At 42.8% G+C, this 20,893-nt stretch overlaps 1 protein-coding gene across 1 annotated transcript in view; it reads right to left on the reverse strand.

Moving 5' to 3' along the window:
* Window positions 1-8,629: 8,629 nt before the first annotated feature.
* LOC149980718 (uncharacterized) overlaps window positions 8,630-20,893 on the reverse strand; it is a 31,220-nt gene continuing 18,956 nt past the window's right edge. The window contains exon 2 of the mRNA XM_090183319.1: window positions 8,630-10,392. Within this exon, the coding sequence (XP_090039445.1) occupies window positions 10,345-10,392 (48 nt within the window). The 3' untranslated portion in view covers window positions 8,630-10,344. The remainder of the gene's footprint in view (window positions 10,393-20,893) is intronic.

The following is a 20,893-nucleotide window of genomic DNA, read 5'->3' on the forward strand; positions in this document are numbered from 1 at the left end:
TTGCCCTCAGGTAGCCTGTTTCTGGTCTCAGGTTCAGGAATGGCTGAAAATGCAGAGCATTGATCTAAAATTTACCCTAGATATAGAAACTGTTGGGAGATCTGGAGAGGTAGTTACTAATATACTAATACTCTTAGTAAAAGTATTTATCTTCAACACGCAATCTGTGGATTCTATTCGATTAGATAGATTGAAATTATACGTTAAACATCACAGCATAGTTGAAAGATATATGTTGCATATAAATCCGAAGAGGGTGGCCAACAGAGACAGGTGGGATGGGCTGAGGGAAGCTGAGGGTTGGGATGTGGAACTAGAGACAGGTGGGATGGGCTGAGGGAAGCTGAGGGTTGGGATGTGGAACTAGAGACAAGTGGGAGGGGCTGAGGGAAGCTGAGGGTTGGGATGTGGAACTAGAGACAAGTGGGAGGGGCTGAGGGAAGCTGAGGGTTGGGATGTGGAACTAGAGACAAGTGGGAGGGGCTGAGGGAAGCTGAGGGTTGGGATGTGGAACTAGAGACAGGTGGGAGGGGCTGAGGGTTGGGATGTGGAACTAGAGACAGGTGGGAGGGGCTGAGGGTTGGGATGTGGAACTAGAGACAGGTGGGATGGGCTGAGGGAAGCTGAGGGATGGTATGTGGAACTAGAGACAGGTGGGAGGGGCTGAGGGAAGCTGAGGGATGGGATGTGGAATTAGAGACAGGTGGGAGGGGCTGGGGGAAGCTGAGGGTTGGGATGTGGAACTAGAGACAGGTGGGATGGGCTGAGGGAAGCTGAGGGTTGGGATGTGGAATTAGAGACAGGTGGGAGGGGCTGGGGGAAGCTGAGGGTTGGGATGTGGAACTAGAGACAGGTGGGAGGGGCTGAGGGAAGCTGAGGGTTGGTATGTGGAACTAGAGACAGGTGGGAGGGGCTGAGGGAAGCTGAGGGTTGGGATGTGGAATTAGAGACAGGTGGGAGGGGCTGGGGGAAGCTGAGGGTTGGGATGTGGAACTAGAGACAGGTGGGATGGGCTGAGGGAAGCTGAGGGTTGGGATGTGGAATTAGAGACAGGTGGGAGGGGCTGGGGGAAGCTGAGGGTTGGGATGTGGAACTAGAGACAAGTGGGAGGGGCTGAGGGAAGCTGAGGGTTGGGATGTGGAACTAGAGACAAGTGGGAGGGGCTGAGGGAAGCTGAGGGTTGGGATGTGGAACTAGAGACAAGTGGGAGGGGCTGAGGGAAGCTGAGGGTTGGGATGTGGAACTAGAGACAAGTGGGAGGGGCTGAGGGAAGCTGAGGGTTGGGATGTGGAACTAGAGACAAGTGGGAGGGGCTGAGGGAAGCTGAGGGTTGGGATGTGGAACTAGAGACAAGTGGGAGGGGCTGAGGGAAGCTGAGGGTTGGGATGTGGAACTAGAGACAAGTGGGAGGGGCTGAGGGAAGCTGAGGGTTGGGATGTGGAACTAGAGACAAGTGGGAGGGGCTGAGGGAAGCTGAGGGTTGGGATGTGGAACTAGAGACAAGTGGGAGGGGCTGAGGGAAGCTGAGGGTTGGGATGTGGAACTAGAGACAAGTGGGAGGGGCTGAGGGAAGCTGAGGGTTGGGATGTGGAACTAGAGACAAGTGGGAGGGGCTGAGGGAAGCTGAGGGTTGGGATGTGGAACTAGAGACAAGTGGGAGGGGCTGAGGGAAGCTGAGGGTTGGGATGTGGAACTAGAGACAAGTGGGAGGGGCTGAGGGTTGGGATGTGGAACTAGAGACAAGTGGGAGTGGAGTTGCTCTGTAGGAGATAGAATGATGGCCAAAGATAAAAGTCAATATAAAACATTAAAAAAGTACATTTGAATGACACTGAGGGACAGTGTTTTTACAACTAATGCCGGTTTGCCCGAGGCTGATGCCGGTGCAGGGGTTTGTACACGTGAATATACACACACTCTCATTCAAATAAACACATACAAGAACACATGTCATAGTGCCAGACATGTACACAAACATATACAGTAGGCATCGCTGTTATGATTTCAGTTGTCCTTGATGCCCTTTGTCTTTTTGTGTGTTTTTTTGCACCTGCAGTCTGATATATGCTAGTTTAGTATGCACTTCTTCCCTAGGTGATCAATAGTTCAGAGTTCACACCATTTCACGTGTGGAGGAAGCCTTCACATCTCCCGGCCTGTATAGTTGAAACTAGACCTTTTCAACATGGAGGACAAGTCCTCCCGTTATTTGGAACTGAGGTGACTTTTCGTCACGGGGGCTTTTATAAAAATGTAGAAAAGGGGGTTGGTTCATCATTTCCAACCAATGTCTATTCACGTGGGCGTGGCCACTGAGTGAGCATCAGTTTACTTATGAAAACAATTTAGAAGACTAAATATCACATTACATCATTTCGCAAATAGTTTCATCTTTACTCATTCATGTTATACAGGAAATAGATGCAAGCCTCATAACGGAGGCTCCTGTATTAACAGAGTTAGTGTAATGTGGCCGTATTGTCTTTCGTGAGGTCACAACCTGAAACAAAACGGACCGGGTCCACCGACTGATTCCACATACTCCAGAATAGGAATATTGGTCAATTCTCAAATTCTAGGATGTGGTAGAATTTGGCGGGATAATTTATTTGTTCTACTGTGACTCTCTCCCACACTGCATGGTCAGGGAGACAAGAGTCTCTTCAAGGAATTTCTGACGTGGTTGTAAAGTCGTAAAACTGCCCCCCCACTGCTAGCAAATTCACTGAAAGGGCTAGCGTCATGACATCCCTATAAAAAACACTCACAAAATGTGAGTTTGCTATTCACAAGAGGGATTGCCTTGAACAAAATAGATGAACACGAGACCTAAGCTGTAACCATAACGCTGTAAAGGGTTTTAAAAGTATCTCTACAAGCCTTGACGTTCATCAGTCCACGGTAAGACAAATTGTCTATAAATGGAGAAGGTTCTGCACTGTTGCTACTCTCCCTAGGAGTGGCCGTACTGCAAAGATGACTGCAAGAGCACAGTGCAGAATGAGGTTAAGAAGAATCCTAGAGTGTCAGCTAAAGACTTACAGAAATCTCTGGAACATGCTAACATCTGTGTTGACGAGTCTACGATACGTAAAACACTAAACAAGAATGGTGTTCATGGGAGGACACCACAGAAAAAACCACTGCTGTCCACAAAAAAACATTGCTGCACGTCTGAAGTTTGCAAAAGTGCACCTGGATGTTCCACAGCGCTACTGTAAAAATATTCTGTGGACAGATGAAACTACAGTTGAGTTGTTTGGAAGGAACACTGCCCTGTGGTGTACCGCAGGGCAGCTCTCTAGGCCCCCTACTCTTTTCTATTTTTACCAGCGACCTTACACTGGCATTGAACAAAGCATGTGTATCCATGTATGCTGATGATTCAACCATATACGCATTAGCAACCACAACTAATGAGGTCACTGAAACGCTTAACAAAGAGTTGCAGTCTGTTTTGGAATGGGTAGCCAGTAATAAACTGGTCCTGAACATCTCTAAAACTAAGAGCATTGTATTTGGTACAAACCATTTCTTAAGCGCTAGACCTCAGCTGAATCTGGTAATGAATGGTGTGGCTGTTGAGCAAGTTGAGGAGACTAAATTACTTGACATTACTTTAGATTGTAAACTGTCATGGTCAAAACATATAGATTCAATGGTTGTAAAGATGGGGAGAGGTCTGTCCGTAATAAAGAGATGCTCTGCTTTTTTGACACCACACTGCAAAAAGCAAGGTCTGCAGGCTCTAGTTTTGTCTAATCTTGATTATTGTCCAGTCATGTGGTCCAGTGCTGCAAGGAAAGACCTAGTTAAACTGCAGCTGGTCCAGAACAGAGCGGCACGTCTTGCTCTTCATTGTAATCAGAGGGCTGATATTAATACTATACATGCCAGTCTCTCTTGGCTAAGAGTTGAGGAGAGACTGACTGCTTCACTTCTTCTTTTTATAAGAAACATTTAATGTGTTGCAAATCCCAAATTGTTTGTATAGTCAACTTACACACAACTCTGACACACACACTTATCCCACCAGACATGCCATCAGGGGTCTTTTCACAGTCCCCAAATCCAGAATAAATTAAAGAAAGCGTACGGTATTATATAGAGCCCTTATTGCATGGAACTTCCTTCCATCTCATATTGCTCAAATAAACAGCAAACCTGGTTTCAGAAAACAGATAAAGCAACACGCCGTGGCACAACGCCTCTCCCCTATTTGACCTAGATAGTTTGTGTATAATGATATGTGATATGTAATATGTATATATAGTGCCTTTTTTAAAACGTATGTAGTTCTGACCTTGAGCTGTTCGTGCCTATTAATGTTCTGTGTTCTGTGTTGTGTCATGTTCTGTGTTCTGTGTTGTGTCATGTTCTGTGTTCTGTGTTGTGTTCTGTGTTCTGTGTTATGTCATGTTCTGTGTTCTGTGTTGTGTTCTGTGTTATGTCATGTTCTGTGTTGTGTTCTGTGTTATGCCATGTTCTGTGTTCTGTGTTATGTCATGTTCTGTGTTCTGTGTTGTGTTCTGTGTTCCGTGTTGTGTCATGTTCTGTGTTTTGTGTTGTGTTCTGTGTTCTGTGTTATGTCATGTTCTGTGTTCTGTGTTGTGTTCTGTGTTCTGTGTTATGTCATGTTCTGTGTTCAGTGTTGTGTTCTGTGTTCTGTGTTATGTCATGTTCTGTGTTGTGTTCTGTGTTATGCCATGTTCTGTGTTATGTCATGTTCTGTGTTCTGTGTTATGTCATGTTCTGTGTTCTGTGTTGTGTTCTGTGTTCTGTGTTATGTCATGTTCTGTGTTGTGTTCTGTGTTATGCCATGTTCTGTGTTATGTCATGTTCTGTGTTCTGTGTTATGTCATGTTCTGTGTTCTGTGTTGTGTTCTGTGTTCTGTGTTATGTCATGTTCTGTGTTGTGTTCTGTGTTATGCCATGTTCTGTGTTATGTCATGTTCTGTGTTCTGTGTTATGTCATGTTCTGTGTTATGTGTCATGTTCTGTGTTCTGTGTTATGTTCCATGTTTTGTGTTGTGTTCTATGTTCTGTGTTCTGTCATGTTCTGTGTTCTGTGTCATGTTCTGTGTTCTGTATTATGTTCCATGTTTTGTGTTGTGTTCTGTGTTCTGTGTTATGTCATGTTCTGTGTTATGTCATGTTCTGTGTTGTGTTCTGTGTTCTGTATTATGTTCCATGTTTTGTGTGGACCCCAGGAAGAGTAGCTGCTGTTTTTGCAACAGCTAATGGGGATCCTAATATAATACCAAAATACCAAAACATTATGTGTGGAGAAAAAAAGGCACAGCACACCAACATCAAAATGTCATCCCAACTGTAAAGTATGGTGGAGGGGGCATCATGGTTTGGGGCTGCTTTGCTGCCTCAGGGCCTGGACAGCTTGCTATCATCAACAGAAAAATGAATTCCCAAGTTTACAAGACATTTAGCAGGAGAATGTAAGGCTATCTGTCCGCCAATTGAAGCTCAACAGAAGTTGGGTGATGCAACAGGACAACGACCCAAACACAGAAGCAAATCAACAACAGAATGACTTCAACAGAAGAAAATATGCATTCTGGAGTGGCCCAGTCAGAGTCCTGACCTCAACCCCATTGAGATGCTGTGGCATGACCTCAAGAGAGCAGTTCACACCCGACATCCCAAGAATATTGCTAAACTGAAGCAGTTTTGTAAAGAGGAATGGTCCAAAATTCCTCCTGACCGTTTGGTTGAGAATGGTTGAAAACGTTTGGAGGGTCAACCAGTTATTAAATCCAGGGGTTCACATACTTTTCCCACCCTGCACTGTGAATATTTACACGGTGTGTTCAATCGAGACATGAAAACGTATCATTGTTTGTGTGTTATTAGTTTAAGCAGACTGTGTTTGTTTGTTGTTGTGACCTATGTGAACATCAAATCAAATGACCAATTTATGCAGAAATCCAGGTATTTCCAACATACTTTTTCCTTGCCATTGTATTTTCTTAATTGTTGGACATAAAAGACTGGAATAAAAATCAGCTCTTAAGTGATTTTTATTGAAGCAAATCTGTTCCCAAGTATCCCCCATGTGCACAATAGGTGATTATATACAAATGTAAGTAAGGTTTGAAATTATTATGTTTTGGCCAAACATAAAATAATTCAATTTAATTCAATTTAAACCAAAAGGAGTTTTAAAGGCCTTACAGTAACAATCAGTTATGATTTTAAACCAAAAGGAGTTTTAAAGGCCTTACAGTAACAATCAGTTATGATTTTAAACCAAAAGGAGTTTTAAAGGCCTTACAGTAACAATCAGTTATGATTTTAAACCAAAAGGAGTTTTAAAGGCCTTACAGTAACAATCAGTTATGATTTTAAACCAAAAGGAGTTTTAAAGGCCTTACAGTAATTGAACTGCCTTGTCATTTTATTGTAACCACCGAAATCATGATGCTTTTTAAACTGAAATTTGCACTTAGAATAAACGGAACTACCGTTGGATGTTTAGTTCCATTTGGAGCAGAACAGTCTAATGAGGTACCTTATATGTGTCCCAGAGTCCACCTTTACAACCTCCTCCATCGCTAGCCCACGGGCAGGAAACAGTTAACGTACTAAACCTTCAGGAAACAGTTAGAGGCGGTAGCAGCGGCAGTGCCGTGTCTGTGTGTTGGGAGGAGCTGGATCGGTAGAGCGCGGCCCCGGGGAGGTGTCGGCGACGTCGCTAAGTGACGGGGTCGCGCTCCTGCACCCGCCGCCCGGCTAGAGGAATGAGTCCCGGGGGAGGGAAGGGGGAGGAGGGAGGGAGGGAGGGAGGGAGGGGGGTGGAGGAGGAGGGGATGATGTGATGATTACGTTTCACGAGCGCACAGTTATTCGGTTATTAGCAGCGTTCTGGTCCAAATAACTATACATTAATAGATGATTACATCATTATTATAGAATTAATTATATTATTATATAATAATCACATTATAACACATATATTATAGAAATATATTATTATATAATAATCACATTATAACACATATATTATCATGTTATTACATCATTATTATAGGATTATATTCTAATGTGATTTTAATATGTGTCGTTACACAGGCGATCAGCAAGTTGCTGGAACAGGAGAGAATGTATGCAGCACGGTAATTCACATCTGAATGTCTGTTTTTTTCCTCGGAAGGTGTGTGTCTGTGAGTGTGTGTGTGTACAGTGTGTGTGTGTACAGTGTGTGTGTGTGTGTTTAGTGAGCGTGTCTATCGTGTAGTGACCTTATGCGTTGCATTCAATGTCATCGTATTCTGCAACCGTCTCCTGGTCTGTCTGACACTCTCAGGTCTATATACAGAACACGGTTATAAACGCTGTGTGTGTACTGTGTGTGTACTGTGCGTGTGTACAGTGCGTGTGTGTGTGTGTGTGTGTGCTGTGTGTGTTTACTGTGTGTGTGTGTGTGTGTGTGTGTGTGTGTGTATGTGTGTGTGTGTGTGTGTGTGTGTGTGTGTGTGTGTGTGTACTGTGTGGGTGTACTGTGTGTGTTTACTGTGTGGGTGTACTGTGTGTGTGTACTGTGTGTGTGTACTGTGTGTGTGTACTGTGTGTGTGTACTGTGTGTGTGTACTGTGTGTGTACTGTGTGTGTTTACTGTGTGTGTACTGTGTGTGTTTACTGTGTGGGTGTACTGTGTGTGTGTACTGTGTGTGTACTGTGTGTGTGTGTACTGTGTGTGTTTACTGTGTGTGTGTACTGTGTGTGTTTACTGTGTGTATAATGTGTGTGTGTACTGTGTGTGTACTGTGTGTGTGTGTACTGTGTGTGTTTACTGTGTGTGTTTACTGTGTGTGTGTACTGTGTGTGTGTGTGTGTGTGTGTGTGTGTGTGTGTGTGTGTGTGTGTGTGTGTGTGTGTGTGTGTGTGTGTGTGTGTGTGTGTGTGTGTACTGTGTGTGTGTACTGTGTGTGTGCACTGTGTGTGTGTACTGTGTTTGTGTTCTCCATATAGCTTGGTATGAATTTAGCATTATTCTGAATTAAAATTTTGCTTAAATAAAACCACGATTTCCTGTCCAAGCTGACGTGTGTGTGTGTGTGTGTGTGTGTGTGTGTGTGTGTGTGTGTGTGTGTGTGTGTGTGTGTGTGTGTGTGTGTGTGTGTGTGTGTGCGAGAGAGAGTGAGGATTCAGTAGAAAATGTCTGCAAATTAAATGAGGGGAGATGAGATGAGCCCGGAGCCCCTCCCACATCGTGGAACACAAGGCACAATTCCATTGTTATCTCTGTTGCCTAGTAACACAGGTTGTCATGGAGAGACGAGAGTTCTGATAGCTACACCATTACAGCAGGGAGAGAGGCAATGACAGGACCACACACACACACACAGTACTACTACCACACACACACACACACACACGCACACACACACACACACACACACACACACACACACACACACACACACACACACACACACACACGCACATTTGCAGAATTGAAAACGCTAATGCTGACAAATGGCTGCATGATGCAACCATCAGATATTCTGTGTTATAACAGTACTGCTCTACATATTCACCCTCCCCCCGCACACACACACACACACACACCACACACCACACACCACCCACACACCACCCACACACACGTACATTATTTAAAACCATTTTATTACTCGACACATGGAGGAATCACGACGTTAATATACAAACGTTTTGTAACCTTTCAAAAAACAAAACACGTTATAATCCATGCGACAGCCAGTTAGAGAGGAGGGGCTTGTTCAATGAAAAAGGGTCCCAGCCAATCAGAGAGGAGGGGCTTGTTCAATGAAAAGGGTCCCAGGCAGTTAGAGAGGAGGGGCTTATTTGACAAAAAGGGTCCCAGCCCGTTAGAGAGGAGGGGCTTATTTGACAAAAAGGGTCCCAGGCAGTTAGAGAGGAGGGGCTTAATTCAACGAAAAGGGTCCCAGGCAGTTAGAGAGGAGGGGCTTAATTCAACGAAAAGGGTTCCAGCCAGTTAGAGAGGAGGGGCTTAATTCAACGAAAAGGGTTCCAGGCAGTTAGAGAGGAGGGGCTTGTTCAATGAAAAAGGGTCCCAGCCAATCAGAGAGGAGGGGCTTGTTCAATGAAAAGGGTCCCAGGCAGTTAGAGAGGAGGGGCTTATTTGACAAAAAGGGTCCCAGCCCGTTAGAGAGGAGGGGCTTATTTGACAAAAAGGGTCCCAGCCAGTTAGAGAGGAGGGGCTTATTTGACAAAAAGGGTCCCAGCCAGTTAGAGATGAGGGGCTTATTTGACAAAAAGGGTCCCAGCCCGTTAGAGAGGAGGGTGTGTTTGACTAAAAGGGTCCCAGGCAGTTAGAGAGGAGGGGCTTAATTCAACGAAAAGGGTTCCAGCCAGTTAGAGAGGAGGGGCTTAATTCAACGAAAAGGGTTCCAGGCAGTTAGAGAGGAGGGGCTTATTCAATGAAAAAGGGTCCCAGCCAATCAGAGAGGAGGGGCTTATTCAATGAAAAAGGGTCCCAGCCAATCAGAGAGGAGGGGCTTGTTCAATGAAAAAGGGTCCCAGCCAATCAGAGAGGAGGGGCTTGTTCAATGAAAAAGGGTTCCAGCCAGTTAGAGAGGAGGGGCTTGTTCAATGAAAAGGGTCCCAGCCAATCAGAGAGGTGGGGCTTGTTCAATGAAAAAGGGTCCCAGCCAATCAGAGAGGAGGGGCTTATTCAGGGAAAAGGGTCCCAGCCAGTTAGAGAGGAGGGGCTTAATTCAACGAAAAGGGTCCCAGGCAGCATCCTATTCCCTCCACAATGCACTACATTCAAAGTAATGCACTATATAGCGTAAGTATAACACACTATATAATATAGTACATGTCAAATCCAAACTTTACAGGGAAGAGGGTGCCGTTTGAACACATAACCGTAAACGTTTCCCGAGAAACGTTCTGTGACAGCTCCAGTCAGGTTCGTAGTTGTAAAACATCAGAACATGAAGGAGGAACCTCCTGGGTTCTAAAAGTTTCTGCTCCACTGCAGTGCGATGTACTGTATGTCCTGAAAAACACATCGGACTGACTGGGCTACATTGAGGAAGAGTTAGAACATTGTTGTTGTTGTTGTTGTTGTGGAAGGAGGTAGAGAGTATAAGAGACAGAATCTCAGGCCCCATCATGACATCACTGACTGGGGGAAGGGTGGGGGGTGGCAGTTCTATAGACTCTATTTCTATGGTAAGAGAGGAACCAGTCACGAGGTGAAGAACTGAAACAAGTTACTAGTTATAGACTAGTTATAGACTAGTTATAGACTAGTTATAGACTAGCAGGAGTTCTCCTTTTCACATCTTCAGCTTTTCAAGAGTTGTTGTTTGACCTCTAGAAGAACCATCTGAAAGCTTCTCCACTGGGCACCGAGGGAGGACTCTGAGGAGAGAAGGGAACACACTGTTAAATACTGACCCGAATAGAGACTGGACTGTTAGAATACTGACCAGTGGGAATAGAGACTGGACTGGACTGTTAGAATACTGACCAGTGGGAATAGAGACTGGACTGTTAGAATACTGACCAGTGGGAATTGAGACTGGACTGTTAGAATACTGACCAGTGGGAATAGAGACTGGACTGTTAGAATACTGACCCGTGGGAATAGAGACTGGACTGTTAGAATACTGACCCGTGGGAATAGAGACTGGACTGTTAGAATACTGACCAGTGGGAATAGAGACTGGACTGGACTGTTAGAATACTGACCAGTGGGAATAGAGACTGGACTGTTAGAATACTGACCAGTGGGAATAGAGACTGGACTGGACTGTTAGAATACTGACCAGTGGGAATAGAGACTGGACTGGACTGTTAGAATACTGACCAGTGGGAATAGAGACTGGACTGTTAGAATACTGACCAGTGGGAATAGAGACTGGACTGGACTGTTAGAATACTGACCAGTGGGAATAGAGACTGGACTGTTAGAATACTGACCAGTGGGAATAGAGACTGGACTGGACTGTTAGAATACTGACCAGTGGGAATAGAGACTGGACTGTTAGAATACTGACCAGTGGGAATAGAGACTGGACTGTTAGAATACTGACCAGTGGGAATAGAGACTGGACTGTTAGAATACTGACCAGTGGGAATAGACTGGGCTGGATTGTTAGAATACAGACCAGTGGGAATAGAGACTGGACTGGACTGTTAGAATACAGACCAGTGGGAATAGAGACTGGACTGGACTGTTAGAATACAGACCAGTGGGAATAGAGACTGGACTGTTAGAATACAGACCAGTGGGAATAGAGACTGGATGGACTGTTAGAATACAGACCAGTGGTATTTATTAGGATACCCCACTAGCTGTGGCAATTGCAGCTACTCTTCCTTGGGTCCACAAAGAACATGAAACATGATACAGAACATTAATAGACAAGAACAGCTCAAAGACAGAACTACCTACAATTGAAAACAGCACACATAGCCTACATATCAATACATACACACAAATGATCTAGGTCAAACAGGGGAGAGGCTTTGTGCTGTGAGGTGTTGCTTTATCTGTTTTTTTTAAACCAGGTTTGCTGTTCATTTGAGCGATATGAGATGGAACGTAGTTCCATGCTATAATGGCTCTATACAATACTGTACGCTTTCTTGAATTTGTTCACTCACTACCGAGTTCCAAACTGCCTCTGGAAGCAACGTCAGCACAAGAACTGTTCGTCTGGAGCTTCATGAAATGTGTTTCCATGGCCAGGCAGCCGCACACGAGCCTAAGATCACCATGTGCAATGCCAGGTGACTCTGGAGCAGTGGAAACGTGTTCTCTGGAGTGATGGACGGACATATCTGGGTTTGGCGGATGCCAGTAGAACGCTACCTGCCCCAGTGCATAGTGCCAACTGTAAAGTTTGGTGGGGGAGGAATAATGGTCTGGGGCTGTTTTTCATGGTTCAGGCCCCTAAGTTCCAGTGAAGGGAAAGCTTAACGCTACAGCATACAATGACATTGGGGGAGAAGGCCCTTTCCTGTTTCAGAATGACACTCCCTTCGTGCACAAAGCGAACCCTGAACTCAACCCCATCGAACACCTTTGGGATGAATTGGAACGCTGACTGCGAGCCAGACCTAATCGCCCAACATCAGTGCCCGACCTCACTAATGCTCCTGTGGCTGAATAGAAGCAAGTCCCCACAGCAATGTCCCAACATCTAGTGGAAAGCCTTCCCAGAAGAGTGGAGGCTGTTATAGCAGCAATGTCCCAACATCTAGTGGAAAGCCTTCCCAGAAGAGTGGAGGTTATAGCAGCAAAGGGGGACCAACTCCATATTAATGCACATGATTTTGGAATGAGATGTTCAATGAGCAGGTGTCCATATACTTTTGGTTATGTAGTGTATTACCCCTCTGATTCCAATGAAGAGCAAGATGTGCCTCTCTGTTCTGGGCTGCAGCTTAACTAGGTCTTTCTTAGCACCACTTGACTGGACAATAACCAAGATCAGATAAAACTAGAGGCTGCAGGACTTGCTTTGTGGTGTGTGGTGTCAAAAAAGCAGAGCATCTCTTTACTACAGACAGACCTCTCCCCATCTCTTTATTACGGACAGACCTCTCCCCATCTCTTTACTACAGACAGACCTCTCCCCATCTCCTCTCCCCATCTCTTTATTACAGACAGACCTCTCCCCATCTCCTCTCCCCATCTCTTTATTACAGACAGACCTCTCCCCATCTCTTTATTACAGACAGACCTCTCCCCATCTCTTTATTACAGACAGACCTCTCCCCATCTCTTTATTACAGACAGACCTCTCCCCATCTCTTTATTACAGACAGACCTCTCCCCATCTCTTTATTACGGCCAGACCTCTCCCCATCTCTTTATTACAGACAGACCTCTCCCCATCTCTTTATTACGGCCAGACCTCTCCCCATCTCTTTATTACGGCCAGACCTCTCCCCATCTCTTCATTACAGACAGACCTCTCCCCATCTCTTTATTACAGGACAGACCTCTCCCCATCTCTTTATTACAGACAGACCTCTCCCCATCTTTACAACCATTCAATCCATATGTTTTGATCATGACAGTTTACAATCTAAGGTAACACCAGGTAATTTAGTCTCCTCAACAGCCACACCATTCATTACCAGACTCCGGTGATGTCTGGTGCTTAGGGAAAAATTCGTACCAAATGCAATGCTCTTAGTTTTAGAGATGTTCAGGACCAGTTTATTACTGGCCACCCATTCCAAAAAGGCTTTGTTTAATGCCAGTGGCAGGTCATTGGTAAAAATAGATGAGCGTATAGGGCATAGACAGCTGCCCTGCGGTACACCACACTTCACGTTTGACATGGGGAGAAACTTCCAATAAAGGAAACCCTTAGATAGATAGCTCTGAATCCGCACTATGCCAGAGGTTGAAAAGCCATAGCACATACGTTTTCTTAACAACAGGTTATGGTCAACAATAGCAAAAGGCTGCACTAAAATCTAACAGTACAGCTCCCGCAATCTTCTTTCCACGGATAAAGGCTCTAAAGGACCTTCAGTTATGGCAAAACACTGCCGCTAGAATCTTGACTAGAACCAAAAAATGTGATCATATTACTCCCGTGCTTGCCTCTCTACACTGGCTTCCTGTAAAGCAGTGGTCGCCAACCAGTCGATCGTGATCAAGGCATGCCTAGTCGATCAACAAATATTTCTGTAGAAAAGGCAACGGACGATAAAGGTATGCGCTCCTTTTGTAAAAATCGTGTTGAGCTGTTTCCGGTAGGTGCACTTGATTTAAAAGTCCTGCACACCGGGTGAAGTGTTCCCATGAGACAAACTCCACCTACCCGGCGGACCGGCAAATCTGTGACTAAAATCGAGTGCACCTACTGCGCTGCCCAATCGGATAGCTCAAATCACCATGGCTACAGAGCATCCAATTGGATAGCTCAAATCACCGTGGCGACAGAGCGTCCAATCGGATAGCTCAAATCACCGTGGCTACAGAGCTTCCATGCCCCCGGCCACTATAGGCTACTAACCTACTTAAGATTAAATAACTTTTAAAACCATGACCACAGAGAGACTGTGTGGTCGAAGAGCTGCTGTTTTTATGAGTGAGTTCAAGTTTATATTCACTGTTTTTATTCAACACTATTACAAAACGCACTTCTTCGTACTTCCGCTGGAGCTGCAATGAATGAGTAGTCAAGTATCGACAGCCCTGCGTTTTATCATTATTAGCAGCTCGTCGTGTTGATTTTAATATTAAGGAATATCTACATTTCTCTGGTCACGGGAACAACATTCATTTGTGCATGAGGCAGATGTGGTGCGACTCGAGTTTGGCCATCAAGTGGAAGACGGTGTCCCATCTCTCTGCTCAGTCACGCCGGAGGAGAGGAAGGAAAGAGCAGGGACCGTGGGAAGGAATTGTTTTGAACGGTCATCCAACTCGGAACTCCAAGTCGGAATTCCAATTCGGAACTCCAAGTCGGAACTCCAAGTCGGAACTCCAAGTCGGAAAACTCTGGCATCTTTTATAGAGCTCTGACTTTTCGAGAGAGAGAGAGAGAAAGAGAGAAGATCACTGACGTCGTAATTTGACCTCGTTGACCATCAGATACATCAGTCCAGTAAAATAAAAAAAGATAATTATTTCAATTCATCATAAAGCTCCACAGTGTCTCAGAACCAACTGATCTATTTTGTTATCAAAGCTGGAGTTATGAAATATAAAATGGTCTGATGAACAATATTGGCAGGCTTGTCATATAACCAATATGCTGTGATAATGTACTAGGCCTACTGCCCAAACCTCATTCCTACAAAACTGTTTGTTTGAGGTTAATGTAAAAAACAACAATCTCAGCTTTTTGACTGCAAAAGTGATCTTGACTCAGAAAAGGACTGGTGACCACTGCTGTAAAGGCAAGGGCTGATTTCAAGGTTTTACTGCTAACCTATAAAGCATTACATGGGCTTGTTCCTACCAATCTCTACGATTTGGTCTTGCCGTACATACCTACATGTACGCTACGGTCACAAGACGCAGGCCTCCTAACTGTTCCTAGAATTTCTAAGCAAACAGCTGGAGGCAGGGCTTTCTCCTATAGAGCTCCATTTTCATAGAATGGTCTGCCTACCCATGTGAGAGACAGACTCGGTCTTGTCCTTTAAGTCTTTCTTGAAGACTCATCTCTTCAGTACGTCCTATGATTGAGTGTAGTCTGTCCCAGGAGTGTGAAGGTGAATGGAAAGGCACTGGAGCAACAAACTGCCCTTGCTGTCTCTGCCTGGCACATTCCCCTCTCTACACCGGGATTCTCTGCGTCTAACCCTATTACAGGGGCTGAGTCACTGGCTTACTGGGGCTCTTTCATGCCGTTCCAAGGAGGGGTGCGTCACTTCAGTGGGTTGAGTCACTGACGTGATCTTCCTGTCTTGGTTGGCGCACCCCCTCGGGTTCGTGCCGTATGGAAGATCTTCGTGGCCTATACTCAGCCTTGTCTCAGGATGGTAAGTTGGTGGTTGAAGATATCCCTCTAGTGGTGTGGGGGCTGTGCTTTGGCAAAGTGGGTGGGGTTATATCCTGCCTGTTTGGCCCTGTCCGAGGGTATCGTTGGACACAGTGTCTCCCGACCCTTCCTGTCTCAGCATCCAGTATTTATGGTGCAGTAGTTTATGTGTCGCGGGGCTAGGATCAGTTTGTTATATCGGGAGAACTTCTCCTGTCTTTTCCGGTGTCCTGTGTGAATTTAAGTACGCTCTCTCTAATTCTCTCTCTCTCTCTCTCTTCTCTCAGAGGACCTGAGGCCTATAGGTCCTCCTCTTACCCTATAGGTTCTATAGGTTCTCCTCTTACCCTGTCCCCAGTCAACCTGGTCGTGCTGCTGCTCCAGTTTCAACTGTTCTGCCTGCGGCTATGGAACCCTGACCTGTTCACCGGACGTGCTACCTTGTCCCAGACCTGGTGTTTTCAACTCTCTCTCTCTAGTTTGAAAAGCCAATTGACATTTACTCCTGAGGTGCTGACTTCTCCCGGCACAGCCAGAAGAGGACTGGCCACCCCTCAGAGCCTGGTTCCTCTCTAGGTTTCTTCCTAGGTTCCTGCCTATCTAGGGAGTTTTTCGTAGCCACTGTGCTTCTACATCTGTATTGCTGTTTGGGGTTTTAGGCTTGTTTCTGTGACACCGGCGGATGTAAAAAAGGCTTTAAAAATAAATTTGATTGATTGATCTTATTATCAAAATACTTCAACCAATCATCAGTCATTTGTGTCAGTGCAGTACATGTTGAGTGCCCTCTACAAGTCTGTTGTTTATTTATTTACAGAGAAATAGCATTGTATTTTGTCAAACACTATCTTTTCCAACAGTTTGCTAAGAGCTGGAAGCAAGCTGTCAGGTCTGCTGTTAGAACCAGTAAAGGCCTCGTTACTCTTGGGGAACGCAATGCCTTTGGCTTCCCTCCAGGAGGACAAACCCGTTCCTCAAGGCTCAGACGAAAGATGTGACAGACAGGAGTGGCTAAAGAGTAAGCTACCATCCTCAGTAGCTTTCCAACTGAGTTGTCAATGCCAGGAGGTTTTGTCATTATTGATCAAAAAACAAACAAAAAATTCACCTCTATCATACGAACTTTACAAAATTTAAACTTACAATGCTTTATGCTTGAATACGATGGCTCACTGTTTGTCTATTGTTCTATACCACATAATGTCTAGTGTTCTATACCACATACTGTCTAGTGTTCTATACCACATAATGTCTAGTGTTCTATACCACATAATGTCTAGTGTTCTATACCACATACTGTCTAGTGTTCTATACCACATAATGTCTAGTGTTCTATACCACATAATGTCTAGTGTTCTATACCACATAATGTCTAGTGTTCTATACCACATAATGTCTAGTGTTCTATACCACATAATGTATAGTGTTCTATACCACATAATGTCTAGTGTTCTATACCACCTAATGTCTAGTGTTCTATACCACATAATGTCTAGTGTTCTATACCACATAATGTCTAGTGTTCTATACCACATAATGTCTAGTGTTCTATACCACATAATGTCTAGTGTTCTATACCACATAATGTCTAGTGTTCTATACCACATAATGTCTAGTGTTCTATACCACATAATGTCTAGTGTTCTATACCACATAATGTCTAGTGTTCTATACCACATAATGTCTAGTGTTCTATGTCACACAATGTCTAGTGTTCTATACCACATACTGTCTAGTGTTCTATACCACATAATGTCTAGTGTTCTATAATACATAATGTCTAGTGTTCTATACCACATAATGTCTAGTGTTCTATACCACATAATGTCTAGTGTTCTATACCACCTAATGTCTAGTGTTCTATACCACATAATGTCTAGTGTTCTATACCACATAATGTCTAGTGTTCTATACCACATAATGTCTAGTGTTCTATACCACCTAATGTCTAGTGTTCTATACCACATAATGTCTAGTGTTCTATACCACCTAATGTCTAGTGTTCTATACCACATAATGTCTAGTGTTCTATACCACCTAATGTCTAGTGTTCTATACCACATAATGTCTAGTGTTCTATACCACATAATGTCTAGTGTTCTATACCACATAATGTCTAGTATTCTATACCACATAATGTCTAGTGTTCTATACCACATAATGCTTAGTATTCTATACCACCTAATATAATGTCTAGTGTTCTATACCACATAATGTCTAGTGTTCTATACCACATAATGTATAGTGTTCTATACCACATAATGTCTAGTGTTCTATACCACCTAATGTCTAGTGTTCTATACCACATAATGTCTAGTGTTCTATACCACATAATGTCTAGTGTTCTATACCACATAATGTCTAGTGTTCTATACCACATAATACTTAGTATTCTATACCACCTAATGTCTAGTGTTCTATACCACATAATGTCTAGTGTTCTATACCACATAATGTCTAGTGTTCTATACCACCTAATGTCTAGTGTTCTATACCACATAATGTCTAGTGTTCTATACCACATAATGTCTAGTGTTCTATACCACCTAATGTCTAGTGTTCTATGTCACATAATGTCTAGTGTTCTATACCACATAATGTCTAGTGTTCTATACCACCTAATGTCTAGTGTTCTATACCACATAATGTCTAGTGTTCTATACCACATAATGTCTAGTGTTCTATACCACATAATGTCTAGTGTTCTATACCACCTAATGTCTAGTGTTCTATACCACATAATGTCTAGTGTTCTATACCACATAATGTCTAGTGTTCTATACCACATAATGTCTAGTGTTCTATACCACATAATGTCTAGTGTTCTATACCACATAATGTCTAGTGTTCTATACCACATAATGTCTAGTGTTCTATACCACCTAATGTCTAGTGTTCTATACCACATAATGTCTAGTGTTCTATACCACATAATGTCTAGTGTTCTATACCACATAATGTCTAGTGTTCTATACCACCTAATGTCTAGTGTTCTATACCACATAATGTCTAGTGTTCTATACCACATAATGTCTAGTGTTCTATACCACATAATGTCTAGTGTTCTATACCACCTAATGTCTAGTGTTCTATACCACATAATGTCTAGTGTTCTATACCACCTAATGTCTAGTGTTCTATACCACATAATGTCTAGTCTTCTATACCACATAATGTCTAGTGTTCTATACCACATAATGTCTAGTATTCTATACCACATAATGTCTAGTGTTCTATACCACATAATGCTTAGTATTCTATACCACCTAATATAATGTCTAGTGTTCTATACCACATAATGTCTAGTGTTCTATACCACATAATGTCTAGTGTTCTATACCACATAATGTCTAGTGTTCTATACCACCTAATGTCTAGTGTTCTATACCACATAATGTCTAGTGTTCTATACCACATAATGTCTAGTGTTCTATACCACATAATGTCTAGTGTTCTATACCACATAATATCTAGTGTTCTATACCACATAATGCTTAGTATTCTATACCACATAATGTCTAGTGTTCTATACCACATAATACTTAGTATTCTATACCACCTAATGTCTAGTGTTCTTTACCACATAATGTCTAGTGTTCTATACCACATAATGTCTAGTGTTCTATACCACCTAATGTCTAGTGTTCTATACCACATAATGTCTAGTGTTCTATACCACATAATGTCTAGTGTTCTATACCACCTAATGTCTAGTGTTCTATGTCACATAATGTCTAGTGTTCTATACCACATAATGTCTAGTGTTCTATACCACCTAATGTCTAGTGTTCTATACCACATAATGTCTAGTGTTCTATACCACATAATGTCTAGTGTTCTATACCACATAATGTCTAGTGTTCTATACCACCTAATGTCTAGTGTTCTATACCACATAATGTCTAGTGTTCTATACCACATAATGTCTAGTGTTCTATACCACATAATGTCTAGTGTTCTATACCACATAATGTCTAGTGTTCTATACCACCTAATGTCTAGTGTTCTATACCACATAATGTCTAGTGTTCTATACCACATAATGTCTAGTGTTCTATACCACATAATGTCTAGTGTTCTATACCACATAATGTCTAGTGTTCTATACCACATAATGTCTAGTGTTCTATACCACATAATGTCTAGTGTTCTATGCCACATAATGTCTAGTGTTCTATATCACATAATGTCTAGTGTTCTATACCACATAATGTCTAGTGTTCTATGTCACATAATGTCTAGTGTTCTATACCACATAATATAATGTCTAGTGTTCTATACCACATAATGTCTAGTGTTCTATGTCACATAATGTCTAGTGTTCTATACCACATAATATAATGTCTAGTGTTCTATGTCACATAATGTCTAGTGTTCTATACCACATAATGTCTAGTGTTCTATACCACATAATGTCTAGTGTTCTATACCACATAATGTCTAGTGTTCTATGTCACATAATGTCTAGTGTTCTATACCACATAATGTCTAGTGTTCTATACCACATAATGTCTAGTGTTCTATACCACCTAATGTCTAGTGTTCTATACCACATAATGTCTAGTGTTCTATACCACATAATGTCTAGTGTTCTATACCACATAATGTCTAGTGTTCTATGTCACATAATGTCTAGTGTTCTATACCACATAATGTCTAGTGTTCTATACCACATAATGTCTAGTGTTCTATGCCACATAATGTCTAGTGTTCTATACCACATAATGTCTAGTGTTCTATACCACATAATGTCTAGTGTTCTATACCACATAATGTCTAGTGTTCTATACCACATAATGTCTAGTGTTCTATACCACATAATGTCTAGTGTTCTATACCACATAATGCTTAGTATTCTATACCACATAATGTCTAGTGTTCTATACCACATAATACTTAGTATTCTATACCACCTAATGTCTAGTGTTCTATACCACATAATGTCTAGTGTTCTATACCACATAATGTCTAGTGTTCTATACCACCTAATGTCTAGTGTTCTATACCACCTAATGTCTAGTGTTCTATGTCACATAATGTCTAGTGTTCTATACCACATAATGTCTAGTGTTCTATACCACATAATGTCTAGTGTTCTATACCACATAATGTCTAGTGTTCTATACCACATAATGTCTAGTGTTCTATACCACATAATGCTTAGTATTCTATACCACATAATGTCTAGTGTTCTATACCACATAATACTTAGTATTCTATACCACCTAATGTCTAGTGTTCTATACCACATAATGTCTAGTGTTCTATACCACATAATGTCTAGTGTTCTATACCACCTAATGTCTAGTGTTCTATACCACCTAATGTCTAGTGTTCTATGTCACATAATGTCTAGTGTTCTATACCACATAATGTCTAGTGTTCTATACCTCCTAATGTCTAGT

This window comes from Oncorhynchus mykiss, chromosome 9 (assembly GCF_057628025.1).
Source record: "Oncorhynchus mykiss isolate SJ-2025 chromosome 9, ASM5762802v1, whole genome shotgun sequence".
NCBI lineage: Eukaryota > Metazoa > Chordata > Actinopteri > Salmoniformes > Salmonidae > Oncorhynchus > Oncorhynchus mykiss.